The sequence below is a fragment of the Vombatus ursinus genome, unplaced genomic scaffold (assembly GCF_900497805.2).
Source record: "Vombatus ursinus unplaced genomic scaffold, bare-nosed wombat genome assembly UNPS02014832.1, whole genome shotgun sequence".
Lineage (NCBI taxonomy): Eukaryota > Metazoa > Chordata > Mammalia > Diprotodontia > Vombatidae > Vombatus > Vombatus ursinus.
The window spans coordinates 49,739,728-49,756,909 of NW_020954610.1; the positions used below are offsets into that span (position 1 = coordinate 49,739,728).

The 17,182-nt window shown below is 40.2% G+C and overlaps 1 protein-coding gene across 1 annotated transcript in view; it reads right to left on the minus strand.

Moving 5' to 3' along the window:
• Positions 1 to 13,262: 13,262 nt before the first annotated feature.
• PARN (poly(A)-specific ribonuclease) overlaps positions 13,263 to 17,182 on the minus strand; it is a 182,551-nt gene continuing 178,631 nt past the window's right edge. Inside the window, exon 24 of the mRNA XM_027839597.1 lies at positions 13,263 to 14,240. Coding sequence (XP_027695398.1) covers positions 14,188 to 14,240 — 53 coding nt within the window. The 3' untranslated portion in view covers positions 13,263 to 14,187. The remainder of the gene's footprint in view (positions 14,241 to 17,182) is intronic.

Genomic DNA, 17,182 nt, shown 5'->3' on the forward strand with positions numbered 1-17,182 from the left:
ACTCCTGCCAAACTGGCTTACAAGCTATTCCCCAAACATTCCATCTCTGGTCTCTGGCCCAGGCTGTCTCCCATGCCTGGAATATGAGCCCTCCTCATATCTGCCTCTTCAAATTTTAACTTCCTTCAAGGCTAAGCCTTTCCTGACTTTCCTCTCCAGCTGTTAGACCTCAGCTTTCCCCTCATATTACCTCGTATTTACTTTTATTTCATTTTTGTCTCCCTATATTCCAAGGGCCTAGGAGAATGCAAGGTTCAGAGTTGGCCCTTGATAAAAGCTTGTTGAATTCAATTAAATTCTGGATTCAGGGGGAAGAATGAAATCTCTCTCAAGTCTCTGACTAGGCTGTCTGACAGCTATCTTGCCTTATTTCCGTGACAGACTATATATCTGTGGGTGATCTGGACTGCCAAGGACAAATGACTTTTAACTTTCAGGTCACTGTGACAGAGGGGCGGATGAGTAACAAGCTTTTGCTTATTGTTGGCAGCCCCTGGAAGCAGACAAAAAAGGGCACAAGGGGCTCAGACCCCCACCTACCTGGCCCATAGCTGAAGAGCTCATTTTCTGACAGTCCACAAAGATGGAGAAATGCAAAGCAGAACACAAGTTCACAAGCTGGTGATCGAATAATCATTTAACAAATGATCATAATAGCTAACATTTATACAGAGTTTAAGGTTTGCACAGTGCTTTGCGTACATATCTGATCCTTATGACCCTCCTTTTATTCCCATTTTATAGATGATGACCCTGAGGACTAGAGGTTAAAGGACTACACTTAGGATTATACAGATAGTGAGTATCTGAGGCAGGGATTCAAACACAGTTCTTCCCGTCCTGAAGTTAGGAGTAGAGGCAGGTGATAGAGTAGAAAGAATCTTGGATTGAGGACAGACCACAGTCTGGTTTCAGATCCCACCCCTGTTAACCCATGCAATCGTAGGCAAACCACTTAACTCCTCTGGGACTCAGCCTTCTCTTCTGTAAAATGAAAGGGTTGGGCCAGATAGTATATAGAACGACGTCTTCTGTCTAAATCTAGGGTCCTGTGACTTAACCAGAATGTTACCTGAACGAGCTTGTCTTCTCTGTTGGGACCGCCAAAGAATATACAACATCACTCTTGCAAGAGGGAGATAGCATTGGTTTCTTTTGAAAACCGCTTGCTTTATACCAATGTGATTGATGCAGAAGTTTAACAAATCAATAATCCGATCAATAAATATTTAGGAGCCTCCTATCTATTATGGATGAAGGAGTCAGCTAGATTAAATCAATACATATCTGGACCCTCTATAACTTCAAGTCAAAAGTAGACACAGGGTAAGATGGTGGAAAAATGTGTTGGAATATTACAGCCTAGAATGAAGAAATAAAAGAGGTTTGTAGACTAGTCAGAAGCCTGACATTTGTAAGTTTTTTTTCCAAGAAAAATACCTACATGTGGCCTAGGTCCCTGACCTAATATGTAAGGGATCCTTCTATAGGCAGAATAATAGTTGTTTTATATGCATCCACAAAACAATGAGAATAAGATGCTTGCTTGCTCCTCATGAAATGGAACATTTCTTCCCACAAGGCTTATGTATCCTGCAGAAGGAACTCTGAAGTGCTTTTTTCTTTCTGCTCACTGATCTGATCTCTCTTCATGCTGCCTGCCCAGATCTGTATCTGCTCATACGCAGTTGTAAACCACAAGACACTGTCCTATTGCTACAATAAGACATGGACGGGTGGCCACTGCCCTGGACTCACATCAGGGACTTAAGAGTTTATTATCTTGACTTTGCTCTGTACTTCAGCAGCTGAGTAACACGTGGAATGGGGGCAGTTAGGTGGTACAGCAGATGAAGCACTTGGCTTGGAGCCCAAAAGATCCAAGTTCAAATCTGGCCTCAGATACTTACTAGCTGTGTGACTGTGGGCAAGTCACATAACCCCTATTTGCCTCAGTTCCTCATCTGTTAAAATGAGGACACCCTGGAGAAGGAAATGGCAAACTATTCCAGTATTTTTTGCCAGGAAAACCCCAGGGACAAAAAAGTCCATGGGGTCATGTAGAATTGGGCACAACTGAACAACAACAGATTTGCTCTCATTCTCTCACTGTGAAAGGGAAACCATGAGCAATCTGGCGAGGAAAATCATCAGCTATAGATAGTAGGAAGAAGCGGTGGGCTCAAAATAGTGGATGTAAGTGAGCAGCCGTAGAATCCTCAAGCCAGAATATACATGAGGAGGTCACCTTGTATAATGGTCTCTCAGAGAATCGTTCTAGTCACCCAAGGCAGGTGGTGTTGATCTTTTGTTCATGGAATTATAGAGGCAGTTAGGTGGTGCAGTGGTCAGAGCACTGGGGCCTGGAGTCTGCAAGTCCTAAGTCTGAATTCTACCTCATACACTTCCCAGCTGTCATGACCCTGAGCCAGTCACTTAAATTCTACCTGACTCAGTTCCTTCATCTGTAAAACAGGGATAATAATAACACCTACCTCCCAGTATTGTTGCGAGCATCAAATGAAACATGACATATAAAACACTTTGCAAACCTTAAAGTGCTAAATAAATGATAGCTATTATTATTTAGAGTTGGGGGGGGGCCTCAAAAGTCATCTAGTCTGATTCCAGAGGTCAAGAGACTTGCCTAAGGTCACAGAAGTAAGTTGCAGAAGGGCAGCTAGGTGGTGCAGTGGATAGAGAACCGGCCCTGGAGTCAGGAGGACCTGAGTTCAAATCCAGCCTCAGACACATAACACTTACTAGCTGTGTGACCCTGGGTAAGTCACTTAACCCCATTGCCCAACCAAAAAAAAAAACCAAACAAACAAACAAAAAAAACCCAAACCAAAAACCAACAACAAGAAGTTACAGGGCTGGAATTAAGATCTAGGTACGTTAACTTGAAATCCAGCTCTCTTTGAGATATTTCTACCCCTAACTTTCCCTTCTGTTTAATCAATTGACAAGCTATCTCTACCCCTAACTTTCCTTTCTGTTTAATCAATTGACAAGCATTTATTAAGGGCTTACTATGTGCAAGATGCTGGAGACACAAAGAGAAAAAATTGAAAATTATATATATATTATATATATGTATACACATATGTATGCATATATATGGAGAGAGAGAGAGAGAAAGAGAATAAATGCAAAATGAACAGTTGTGGGAATCAAGATGGTTTTCATGCAGAAGGTATTGCTTCAGCTGAATTTTGAAGAAAACAAGGAAATCTAGGAGGCAAAAGCAGGGAGGGAATACATTTAACATAAAGGACAGAAATGGGAGATGGAGTGCTGCCATGTGTGAAGAATAGGATGGACTACAGATAGTTTGGATGAACTACAGATACTGCCTTCTGGCTTTTCCACAAATAAGACACTCCATCTCTTGGCTCTGGGCATTCTCTCTAGCTGTCCCCCCATGCTTGGTACACTTTCCCTCCTCATCTCCACCTACTGAGCTTCCTGGCTTCCTTTAAGTCCCAACTAAAATCCAGTTTTCCACAGGAAGCCTTCCCCAATTTCTCTTAATTCTAGTGTCTCTTTTAATTGTCTTTTGTTGTTATTTTTGACGAGGCAATTGGGGTTAAGTGACTTGCCCAGGGTCACACAGCTCCTGAGTATCATGTGTCTGAGGCCGGATTTGAACTCAGGTCCTCCTGACTCCAGGGCAGGTGCTCCATCCACTTTGCTATCTAACTGTCCCTTTTGTCTTTTATTATTCCTATTTATCCTGTATATAACTTACTTTGTATATGTTGGTCTTTTGTCTTTCCCTTTAGATTGTGAGCTACTTGAGGGCAGGGACTGTCTTTTGCCTCTTTTTGTATCCCCAACACTTAGTACAGTGCCTACCACTTAGTAGGTGCTTAATCAATGTTTACTGACTAAAGCTCAGGAAAGGTAGGTTAGGTAAATGGTGTTACAATATGAGAAGGGGAGTCTTATTTTATTCTGGGAAGTTTATTGAGTGAGTAAGTGGCATGGTCAAATGTGCATTTAAGGGAGGTCACTTCAGCAGCTGAGTGGAAAGATGGATTGGAGAAGGGAGAAATGAGGCAGGAAGATGTTAGGAGGCCATTATGATAGTCCATGAAAAAGGTGACTGATGAGGGTCTGAACTACGGTGGTGGCTGTGTAAGTAGAGAGTAGAGGTCATATGTGAAGACACTGGGGTGGGGAGGGCACAGAACATTCCAAGTATGGGGGACAGTCAATGGAAAGGTATGGAGCCAGGAGATGCCTATTGTGTGCAGTGAATATGGGCTGGAGGGGAGTAAATTGTAAGAAGATTAGAAAGGGAGGAAGGGGCCAGGTTATGAAGAGTTTAAAATGCCAGAGGACTCTATATCTAATCCTAGAGCTAATGGGGAACCACCAGAGTTCATTAGGTATGTGTGTGTGGAGTGATGTGGTCAAATTTAAGCTCTAGAAAAATCACTTTGGTAACTGACGGGTTGATGAATTGGGTGGGGAGAAACTTTTCAGCCAAGAGGTGAGGTCCTTAGTCAGAGATAGGATGGTAAGAAGAGAACAAGTGTGGAATGCTTGAGGAGGGGTAAGATTTGGGAAGTGGGATAGAGAACCAAATAAAGAGGAGTTAAAGTATTTCCTAGTTGCAGTGAGGGTCCCCTTGAAGCTAAATAACATTAACTTGTAGTGTACTCAGTCAATTTGGTTATTATTGTTCCTCCTTCATTCTTGAAGAGGACCAATGACTTCCAGCAGCATAAGTAGGAATGGATGAGGCAGACTGTAGGAGTAAAACAGGGCTAAGGTTTAGCATGGGATGAAAAGCAAGAAGACTAAAGGATCTGAGAATAGAAGACAGTGTGGGTTTGAATTGGTGAAGTATAGGGTCAAGTTTGGGAAGAGAACAAAGAGAAGTCAGGACATGGTCCTGGAACAGAGGACCTTTGTATCTTTGGCCGTCTGTTGAAGCCTGTCGACAGACCCCTTCTCAGAATCGTGTTTTTAGTGGCGCAGTGGATAGAGCGCTGGCCCTGAAGTCCGGAGGACCTGACTTCAAATACGGCCTCAGACCAAACACTTGACACTTATTAGCTGTATGACCCTGGGCAAGTCACTTAACCCCAATTGCCTAAAAATAAATTTAAAAAAGAATCATATTTTTAAATGCATAAAATAAACAACATGAGATTACAAAGGAAACCGACTACACTAAGATAGTTATCAAAATACTAATAGAAGTATGTGTGCATTTCAGGACCACAGGTTAAGAAGCTCTGCCTTAAAAAGTGCTGAAGGATGAAGAGGCTAGACACCATGATTAAGGAAAATAGGTTTAGGAGGAATGAAGCAGAGGGAAAGACAAAACGAGAGCAGATTATGGTCAGATAGTAAAATGTCAGAGCTTCTGATCATGGAAGCAGAACACTTATGGGTAATGGTGAGATCTAGGGTGTAACCATCCCTGTGCATGGCTAAGGTGGAAAGAAGGAGTAAGTGGGTCATGAGATTTAAGGACACTGATGAACTGGGGGGTTAGTGTTTGAGGAAACATCAGCACAAATGTTTAAGTCCCCCAGTATAAAAGCAGGAGTTGAGTAGGAAAGAAAGAGAGTGAACTCAGGTACTGAACTCCTTGAGAAAGGAGGGAGAAGTTGGCGACTAGTAGGGAACAGCTACTATGATCTGTCTAGAGTGAATTTTTTTTTAAAGAGAATGAACTTCAAAGGAGGAGAGGTTGCTGAATAGTGGTGGCACTATCTAGAAGTGATAGTTGGGGAGCAAGGAGTATTCCAGCTTCCTCTCCAGGATGAGTGTGATGAGTAATATAAAAAATGCTAGCTGTTAAGACTGAAAGTATAATTAATGCTTGAAAAGGTGCCAGGGATGCATTGTCATCTGGGGAAAACCAAGCCTCTGGAAGTTTACATAGATTAAAGATATATGACTGAATGAATGTAAAAGCATTAATCAAGCACTTATTACGTACCAATTGTATGAGAGGAAGAAGTCCAGAAAGAAACTAGTTCATTATGGATAGAGAACTGCCAAAGGCACAGTAAAAGGGGTGGGCAGAGTTGGAGAAGGATAGGAGAAGGTAGGTATATAGGGATAGGCCAGAGCCTTGAGTCTCACAGAGAATGTAAACTACCTTGAGTAAATGTAAACGGTGAAAGAAACTCCAACGATCCCATGGGAACACTCTGCACATGATCCCGGGCCATCCCTGGCACCGTGCCTTCTTTGTTCTGTTTCTATATAATTCCTGACCAGGTCTAGGATTGGAGTGGGGATGCATTATGCCATTTTGTCCTGTTGCCTCCCAGGAGGACTGGTCTCATGAGTCAACTCCCTTAAACAACCCAATTAACCTTAACAAATCTACATAGATTTACTACCAAGATAGCGTGGTTATTTTCCTTTGGTTATCTCAGTACTCACTCAGGTCTGCATCCCTAGAATTGGTGTATCAGGGCAGATCTTACAACTGATGTAGCTGGCGGGACAGTCTCTACTCCTCTACAAATCTTGTGTCCTTCCATAGGGGTGATAGAATATGTGGGGGGTAAGGAGTGATTTACTGCTAGGTAAGCAAGAATTAACTAACACAGAAATAAAGAGAGTAACAGGTGCTAAGAGTTTGTTAGCCTAAAAGGAAGGTTGTGGGTGTAGGTCCTACCTGAAGATTGTTGGTTCCTTCCCTTCTCTCACTCTAGCTTAACAGATCATATCTTCTCTTTTAAAGCTTTAGAGAAATGAAAAGCTACAAATGTAGAAATAAAACAGAACTAGGTGTTCCTGAGCTTCTCTCCCATCACTTACCAACAGACACACCCTTTAAACAGTTATCGTCATCACAAACAGGCCGGTTTCAGGACCTTTGGGGTCCAGGAAATTTTTTTTAACCTGAAGTCATTTTTCCCCCAGGAGCATTATTTGCTCTGGTAGAGTTATAGCCAATTTTTTTGTTGCTTTCAAAATTCACTTTATTTATTTATTTATTTTTTTAGCAGGCAGATCAAAAGAGAGGCTCAGTAGAGGGTAAGTTGTTTTTTGGTCTTTTTCTGATATAGACTTGAAGGCTGCTCTCAGATCTCACCATTACCCAGGAGTATTCCACTTTCATTGAGCTTGGTGTGATGTTAAATTTGACACTAGCCATGTGACCTGAAATAAGTCATTTTACCCCTTTAAGCCTCAGTTTCTTTATCTGTAAAATGGAGATAATAACACTTGTACTACATAGCTTATAATGTTGCTGCAGAAAAGCTCTCAGTAAAGAACCATAGGAATGAGCTATAATTATTTCTCTGATAAAGTTTATTTGCTTTCAGAACTTAGCTGCTTCTCAGCACATTGGTCTGTTTTTACAATACAGAAAGGTCTGGAGCATGCCAAGATTGGTTTCTTATTGCAAACAGAACTTCTGGAAGAGCCTGCAAGTTTCCTCCATGCATCTGGATGCCTATGCACATTTCATTTGGCTTCCCTTTCTCACTCCCCAACCCCCAGGGGAAAATATTTGGACTCTCTATTTCAGCACTATGGATGTCTCTCTTAAAAGCTGTAAATAGGTGCTTTGTGCTGGGTGGCAAGGCTGGCCTAACTCCTCAGATTCAGTCCTCATGAGTTCTACATACCTTTATTGAACAATGCAGCTGGACCACACAGAAGAACAAGAGATGACTTGGGGATTCTCAGATTCACCCTTCAACATCAGGCTGCAGGTCTGGCCCTAAGTAAACTGTGAAGTAAACTTTCACTGTGCTGAAACTTCCATTATATGAGACAGCTCTCTCCAAACACCTGGTCTTCTCAAGGTGCCCCTAACATTAAAAGATCATGATATTCATTTACTGTAAGAGGCTAATAACTTAATGTTGGGTTTCCCAAGGGTACTTGGCACTTTAAAAGATAACCTTGGAGAGGGCAACACAACCCAAAGGAAGCAAAATCTAAGGTTGGAATTGTAGGAGGTAGTCAAGAAGGAAAGAAAGAAAGAGAGAGAAAGAGAGAAAGAAAGAAAGAAAGAGAAAGAGAGAAAGAAAAAGAGAGAAAGAAAGAGAATGAAAGAAAGAAAGAAAGAAAGAAAGAAAGAAAGAAAGAAAGAAAGAAAGATCTGCACAACCTAGCAGTAGATAGAGGCCAAAATTAAAGTAGGCTAAACTTCAGGCTGCAGACAGGTTGGACTAGAGACAGACTGACGATTGGTCACATGACAAACAGAAGCGAGTGCACAGTGGCAACCCTACATTTTTCTCCACCTGCTGGAAATCCTTTGGTGGGCAGCAAACAGGCCCCACGTTTTGAAGGCCTGAATTAGAATAAATGCTGATACCCAAAGAGATGGCCTGGTTATGTGGCTAGGGCTAGGGCTGGCACATGTACTGGAGACTCCACTGGTATCCTCACAATGTCAGGAGAGGAAATCTCCCCCCCCCCCACAACATTAGTTGAAACCTGTGGTGGATAGGCATGGAGTTGTCATCTGCATTAGTGGAGGGAATGTCCAGATTGATGAGATCACAGATCCATCTCGGTATTTGAGAGCAGAAAAGGGAAGGGCCTTCTGTCTCAAATTACACCTCACGGTCCTACTCTGCCTAGTGATACAGTTCTTTACCTCTTCCTGTTAGGTTTGGAACATCACTGTTGAAGATTTACAGATCTGCTCAAAGGCATGGGTTGTCTGTGATCAGCAACAGTTCCAAAATGAGAATAACCAGGCTTCCTGATATGACAGCACCTTTGTTTAGCATTCAGCATACCTGAAAAACAGAATCTTTTCCCTGCTCCCTTCCTGCCCCCTCTTCTGTCCTGATCAAGGGTAAAGATCTACGTAGAAAAGATACAAGGATGCCTTGGGTTTTGTGATTTTTTTGACAAATTAAGGGGGCGCTGATTAGAATGGAAGGCAGATAGAAAATGAGTATTGATGTATGCATTCAATTTATAGTTATTTGTTATAGTTATAAAGCTACATCAAAACATATTATACCATTCTATACATAGATGAAAATGTATACAAAGACAGCTAGACCCCAGTGCCTAGCATCCTAAAATGTCACAAGTTCACAGGTGTATTATGGAGCCATGAACAAAGGGAATACTAGACAGTGCACTTTCCAACCTCTCTTCCTCAACCTTTCCTTCTTTTCCTATCTTTGCCTAGCATCTCCCTTCCAAAAGATACCCTCTAGCTTCTGATTTCCTTGTATTGGAAAGGAAAACTGTAGGAAGTCTTTAGGGGAAAAGTAATGGATTACAAACCTGTCAGAGATCTTAGTTAAGAAAAGAAGGCACTATGGATCAAGGATGATGTCTTTTGATTTCCAAAATAGCCTTTGACACTAGACGTTCTGTAGTTATAAACTGGCCACTGTTAATGACTTCTAAACTGAAGGGCTAAGTGAATAATGCATTTATTTCTCCAAACTCGGTTACTGATGGAGATTGTGTAATTGTTCATCCTTCCCTCTTGAAGAGGGTCAATGACATCATGAGGGTGATGTTTTGACTTGCACATGAATTGGATTTAAGTGAGGCAAAGCTGCACAAAGTCCTCAGCCTTACTCTCATAAGAGCCAAGGAAATGAGTGGCCTCAAATTGAAAGATGAGAAAATGAGGATTAAAAAAAATTACTTCAGGGGCAGCTAGGTGGCACAGTGGATAGAGCACCGGCCCTGGAGTCAGGAGGACCTGAGTTCACATCCAATCTCAGACACGACACTTACTACCTGTGTGACCCTAGGCAAGTCACTTAACCTCAACTGCCTCACCAAAAAGGAAAAAAAAATTACCTCCAGTTTGCTTAGTTTTTATGACACTTCATTAGAATATTGTAGGACTGACTGATATGCACACAATTCAAGATAAAGATTAGACTGTGGACTGACTATAGCCTTAGAGTTAAACAAAATTCCTCTGTGTTTCTCCTTTCCACTTGGAATTAAGAAGCCGTAGTTCTAACAACTGAGCAAGCATCTGCCTGGTGCCTTTTGTGCCCAGAGCCCCAGGAGGTGCTTTTCAAGTCCCTTGTCCATCCAATCTCCCTCCCCAGTAGACTGAGGCAAACCTGGTGGGTGGAACTTGTGCTCCACCCTAGCAACATGATTTGCTAGATCAGTTTCTAGACTCTAGGTCCAGGGTCCACGGTAGTATACACTATAATCACAGGAGCATATTTTAATGACTCCTCACCTCTAAATGCCAAGCTCCTAGGAACCATTTTCATTTATTTAACATTTACCAAGTGGCTACTATGCACAAGATCCAATTTCTGAAAATAATTCTTCTACATGCAAAAAAGACATGCTGGCAAGAAAGGACCCACATTTCTAGGATTAACTCACCTGTAAAGGTGAGGAAAATCTGGAAAGGAGCTCTTGCTTCCCATCCTCCCATCCGGTAGAAAAGGGTAAAAGTTAAAAACGATTCATTTGTACTCCGGCTGGTATTCCTTATTCTGTACAATTTTTCCATGAAAAGTTGGCCTGAAATTGGCTTATGACATTTCCCCATATAATACAATATACTTTAGAAGGGTTCATTTAGCACACATACATTGCTTCCTGTGACTTGTTTTCTTACTCTAGTGTTTCATGATGTATTTCACTTAAAACACACACACACAGAGGCATACACCAGTAAAACAAATAAATGAATCCACATGGCTATTCACAATCCCTCCCTAACATAATAGCTTAAAATTACAGAAACTCAAGGTGGAAAAGGGTGTTTTAAAAATAAAAAGTTGACTTTTTTTGGGGGGGGTGAGGGGGCAGAGACATATTAAGTTTGCCTTGTCAAAAGCACTTCAGTCTCCCGAACAGTCCCTCCCAGCGAGTGAATGTGAAAGCCCTTCCACTGACAACAAATGGCCAGTCACAAGCACTCAGAGCTACTTCAGTTCAAATGTTACCAGATAGAGGGAGGCTTGGGGATACATATAGCTGAACAGCTGAAGACAGACCTTTGGAGGGTTAGGGTAGTATTGGAGCAAAGGCTATATGAAATAGACTGAAAATGCAAATGTTAATTCTTTTTTCTTCAAAACGTAGTTTCATGCCATGTTTCATTTGATCATCCTCCCCCTCCCTCCCACCCCCAAGGAATGAAACCTAGTAAGTCATGAGATCATAAAAAGCATCCAAAAAAGATTGATCTATTTTTAACACTCCCAAGTCTTTTTTGCCAGGACACAGATTTTCCTGGCCTGGCAGGCAGTGGTAACTAAGGACACATTTGGTTAATGTTTTTATGTCATAAATGCTTTGGTTTTCAAAAAATTATACCATGAGAAAAGTTGCTAAAATGTGTGAGCAGGAAATGTACTCCATTGGAATGGTAAGTCCACTTCCCTCCTAATTTCAATGAAAGATAATTGCTTGCCAGTCAACGAAGTCATCAGCAGTTCTTCTGTCTAGTAACTTGCCCTCCCCTTACTCATCCCTCCTTCTCCACTGCCCAAATGGAAAAAAGACCTGCAATAATAGCTCATAGTTATACTATTTTAAGGTTTGCAAAGCACTTATCTCATTTAATCTTTACATCCCTTTAAGACAGTTACAATTATTATCCCCCATTAGCACATGAGGAAATCCAGGTGCAGAGAGGTTTAGCCACTTGCCGAAGGTCATATAGATTATGGTAATAGCTAACCATTTATATAGTGCTTACTATGTGCCAGGCATGGTGCTAAGTGCTTTACAATTATCTCATTTGATCCTCACTGCAACCCTGGGAGGTAGGTGCTCATTATTCCCATTTTACAGATGAAGAAACTGAGGCAGAGGTGAAGTGATTTGCCCAAGTCACAAGTGTCTGAGGTTTCATTTGAACTCCTATTTTCCCAACTCCAGGCCCTGTGCTCTATGCACTGCACCATCTAAGCTGGATTTCAAATCAGAGGACTTGGGTTCCAATCCTGATTCTGTTATGTACCACTATGATGCCCCTGGACAAGACACATAATCTACTTGGGCCTCAGTTCCCTCCTCTATAAAATGAGGATGCTGGTCTAGATCAGGTGTGTCAGATTCAAGAAGAAATGGGGGGAGCCTCTCAACCATCTATAATGATCCCCTTGAGTTTCAAAAATTTAGTATCTATATGTAGTATCTAATGTAGATTTATTTATTTTGCTAAGTATTTCCCAATTACATTTTAAACTGCTTCAGGCCACATTCAAGAGCATTGTGGGCCCATTGGCCAGCTGTTTTGACATCTCTGAACTAGCTAGATGACTTCTAAGGTTTCTCAATCTTATGACTTTACCTCTTTAAATCTTACGACTAGCCTAGAATTGGACAGCTACAAACTGACTAAAACTGTATATAATGAAATGAAACTATCTGGGCTCCATTGCTACTATCAGGCATGGTTACAGCATTCTAAGACAAAGAGTCTATTCCCATAAAGCTTCTATTTAGCACAAAAAACAGGAATGTAAAAAAATATGATCACAGTGTAGTTAACTTGGAACATTAATTGCTATTTTCAAAATTTTCATCACATTACAAACATGAGATGAATTAATGACCATTTGTTTGTGTTTTTAAGTTGAATGGAATCCAGCAGTTTCGTTCAGTCTTCTGACTGAACATCTTTTATTGCTTGTCTTGATTCCACTTTATGATTTTTTTTCCCTTATGGAGTTGTGGGTAATGGCAGAATCAGAAGAGATGAGAATTGTCTAAGAATGGTTCTTTTTGGAAGCGAATGCATGCTTGTTGAATACTCAAGTTGAGTTTGTTAAACTGGGCAAGGCTGGGAAAGTGAGGAGGAGAGAAGGAGGAAAACGGTTCCCCCCACCAGATAAAAAAGTGTTGTGTAAATCCAAACTAACATGCCCACAGAGAGCTCTAGGCTTGTCATTCCTTCTAATAGCCCTATACTGCAAGACCTCCAAGTGTTACGTCATCACTCTACACAGCTAATTTAGTGTTAACACTGCTGAAAATTTGGTCCAACAGAACAACTGTATAAGGTATAGGTAAAAAAAAAAAAAAAAAAAACAGACCAATCCCCTCCAAGTCCCCAAAGACTAATCTAAATAACCTCTTTTTAGACAACATTTTCAGGGGTAGCTTTCAAAGGAGAATATAAAGAAAGGGAGGAAACATCAACTAGTATAGCTAGTAAAAATGAAAAAAAAAAACTTGAGTTCTATGAAAATTTCTTTAATTTTCATTTTATGGAAATACATTTTCACTTTTTTTTCCATGATACAAAAATGTTGAAAATCTAACAATGATCTGAAGCAGATCTGGACTAAGGCAGATCCATGGAATTTTGTTTTTTCTTTTGTTTAGTTGTTTTTTTTTTTCTTTTAACAGAGTAAGGGCTGGTGTATTTTGTAGGTCTGTCATAGATTTCATACAAAGACACACACACACACACACATTCCCTCTCTCCCTCTTACCCACACACAAAACTTTATCAAAAGATTTCTCCCTGCCTCGTTACCCCTCCCCCCAAAATCTAGATCAAGATTTAAATAGTGAATATGGGCAAAATGTGTACCAAAAAATAACTCTTTCGTGTCCCTCTCTCCCACATGAGAAAATAACGTCTTGAAAAGTCACTCCATAAATTATGGTTTCAAAAAGCTGCTGGATATTTCAGGTTCATTTCTGAGCTGACAATGGTAAAAATTCTTTTACCAGAAAAGCAAGCTTGAGAATGCAATGTTTTCAGGCAGAGGAATGGGTGAAAAGCAATGCAACGGTGACAGGCCTATTTACTGGGAGACTGATGACCATTTGTTGCAATTGCCTAAAAACCCCAATATAAAGAGATGTGTGATAACCCTGAAAGCAGGAAAGAGTTCAACACAAAATCTTGACAATAGCACAGAAGAAAGAATGTCAGCAGCTCATTCTGTACATTTCGCAGCCAGCATACCATCTCAGGTGGCCCCAAACACACTTAAATTTGAATATCTGATCTAACATTTATGACAGCAAAAGCTTCACATGACAGACAAACAAATTCAACCAGTTAATGAGAAATACATTTATGACACTCTAAAGCTGCAATGATTGTTCAATGGACAGTTTAAAAAAAAAACTGGTTTTTCAAGAGACATACTTTGTTTTCAAAGCCATGCCCACACCACATTTTATTAAATTAAATACAGTATGGCTTCCAAGTGGTGTAAGTCTGGTGATTTCTCAGAATCGGAGTCCCTGCTTTCTTCTTTCAACTGTTGGCTACCATGAATCAGGAACTTCAAAGAGCTTGGCGGAACTGCTAGAGATGCTTCCTGGTAGAAAAGGAGGAAAAAAAACAACAACCACTTTACAATCCACAGATAGCATCTTGAAAAAAAAAAATACTAAGCAATTCAAAGCAGAGATAAGTGTATAGCTCTGGTTTGAGAGACTGGCTTTCATACCAGGGGCAGGGTGGGGCTTGCTGCATAAACCACAACCAGAAAAAGCCCTTTGGGACCATGTCTGTATTTACAGAGATTGGAGCAGGGCAAATAATGAAAAGTTGCAGAAAACCATAGTCAAAAAATACCAGGAGCTGGATTAATGGAGTTTCAGGGTTGATGTGGATTGTTTTTGTCTCTTTGCTTTTCCCTTTTTATTAAAGATGTTAAAATTTTGGAGAATACAGAATAGCGTACTCCTGTACTTCTAGAACCACTATACATAACTACTGGCCATTAGACAAAAGCATGACAAAGTCAGTTTCTTTGTCTTTGATCAATAGAGAACATTGTCCACAGTAACAGCAATATTGTAAGGACGATCAACTGTGAAAGACTTAGCTACTCTGATCAAGACAATGATCCAAGACAATTTCAAAGGACCCATGATGAAAAACGCTATCCACATCCAGAGAGACAAAGGATGAACTTTGCATACAGACTGAAACACACTTTCAAAAACTTTATTTTTATTGTTTCATTTTGTGTGTGTGTGTTTTTTTTTTTGCAACATGGCTAACATGGAAATATATCTTGCATGACTTCACGTGTCTGATATCAACTGATATCAAATTGCTTATCTTCTCAAGAAAGGTGGAGGGGCAGAAAAGGAGGAAATTTATAAGTAAAAAAATTTTTAAATGACTGTTAATTTTTTTAAACATGTAATTGGGAAACATTTAAAAAACAAATAAAAAGAATTTTAAAAACATAAGTGAACATGAGATGGGTCAAAATTTTTAGTTTCTTGTCCAATGGATCTTCTGCCTAAATTTGTGACAAAGACTATAGGACTGTAAAAGGCAGAAAAATGTAAAAGGGAGCTTAAAATGAGAGTGGAACAAGATAATTCCTAAGCAGAGAGAAAATTTTAGAAAGCCTATGTGAAAAAAGAACAAAAGGGTTAAAAAAATAATATTTTGGATGGCTCACTGTAACAAGACAACTCATTCACAGATTACTTATTCTAAAAAAGATGTCAGAAAGAGAATATCATAAACAACTGTCCTTTAAATTTGTTCTGCTATCACAGAAACATTATAGAATCCCAGAATTGAGTCAACTTTTACAAAGGTAAAACTAACTGCCAAGTATTACAGTTCCACAGGAAATTAGAGTAAATTAAAAGACAGCTGAGAGGAAAAACAAATACAAATTACTTATATAAATTAAATACTAATTTAACACTCCTGAAATTTGTAGCTAATGTTAGGTTGGAAAACAAAGTCCATTATGCAGGTATAACAAATGTATCAGAAGGTAAGAAATATAATCGTATATCATGGAAGTCACTCCAAGATAAGAATGAACAGTTGTGTGTAGTATGTGGTGGAAAGAGGAGCAGACTAGGACCTGGAGGTTGAGTTCCAACTCCAACATTTATTAACTGTATGATCTAAATCAGGTAATTTGGCTTCTCTAAGCTTCAATTTCTGTATCAGTACAATTGGGGTAAATAAATATATGCCCTTGTGGGACTGCTTTGTAGATTTACAAATGTAAAATGTTATTAGTGAGCCAATCTGTGTAAATTACAATAACTACACCTTCATTATGAGAGCCTAATTTGCCTCACTGTGAGTAGGGAAGGTTCCCCTTAAGTAGGCCAAGACTTAGTTATTTCTTGAAGTTTAATCATTAAATGAAACAAAATCGGGTAGTGACAAAGTCAGGTTTGAAAAATCCATGTCTCTGCCTCCTCTTCCCTCCTCACCCCCAATATTCTACTCCTAAGGCTTCAAGCTTTCTCTGTAACACTTAGAACAGAACAAAATAAATATCTCCAGGCCATAAGGAAGGAAATTTTCTGACATTAAAGATGTATGTATTTATAAAAAGTGTATTAAAAGTTATTGTTTGTACTTCATTCTCAAAGAGGACCAATGACATCAGGAAGGTGATGTCTTGACTTGCAAGTGAACTGGATTGAAGTGAGGCAGAGAGAGCTGTGCAAAGTCATCAGCCTTTCTCTCCTCCAGCCATCTCAGTCCAGTGGCAAGATATACATCAGGATGACTGGAGATTGCCCAGATGCAGTGGGAGATCTTGGCCTTTTTACACTAAGGTCTTTCCCAGGTCTCAGTTTGTCTGAGGGAACACCCATTCAGTGATTAAGACTAGGTAAGAAATGAGCAAAACAAGGCCTCTTTTACCTACTCAAAAAAAAAAAAAATCAATCCGAGAGGGGAAAACCCTCATGGTTTCTGACCAAAACAGAAACAATTGCTATTTACACTCACTCTGAGCCATCAAAACCCAAACACAGATCAAGTGAGGCTTGGGCTAAGACCTACTTGGGCAATCAGTGAGAGCCAGAGTGATCCAGGGTTTTAAGGCATGGTCAAGTAGCTCCATTTGAATCCCAATAGGCTTTATCAAAGCCTGGTTTTCTAGTGCTATATATTTCAAGAAATCATAAATGAAACTACAAGGTGCAAAATAGTTAACTGTCCCAGTTTTTTTTTTTAATTTAATGATAGAATAAATAAGTGGAGAAGAGGAAAAAAAAAACCTAGCCCATAAATCTCAAGATATCTTGCAAGGTTTCAGTGATCAAAATTTATATTCCTTTGGGTAGAGTGCCCACAGGTAAGGATATGATTTTCCCCATGTGGACAGAGGGAGATAAGGGAGGGATGGAAGGAGAGAAGGGAGGGAGGGAGAGAGGAAAGGAAGGAGGGAAGGAAGGGAGGGAGGGAGGAAGGGAGGGAGGGAGGAAGGAAAGAAGGAAGGAAGGAAGGAAGGAAGGAAGGAAGGAAGGAAGGAAGGAA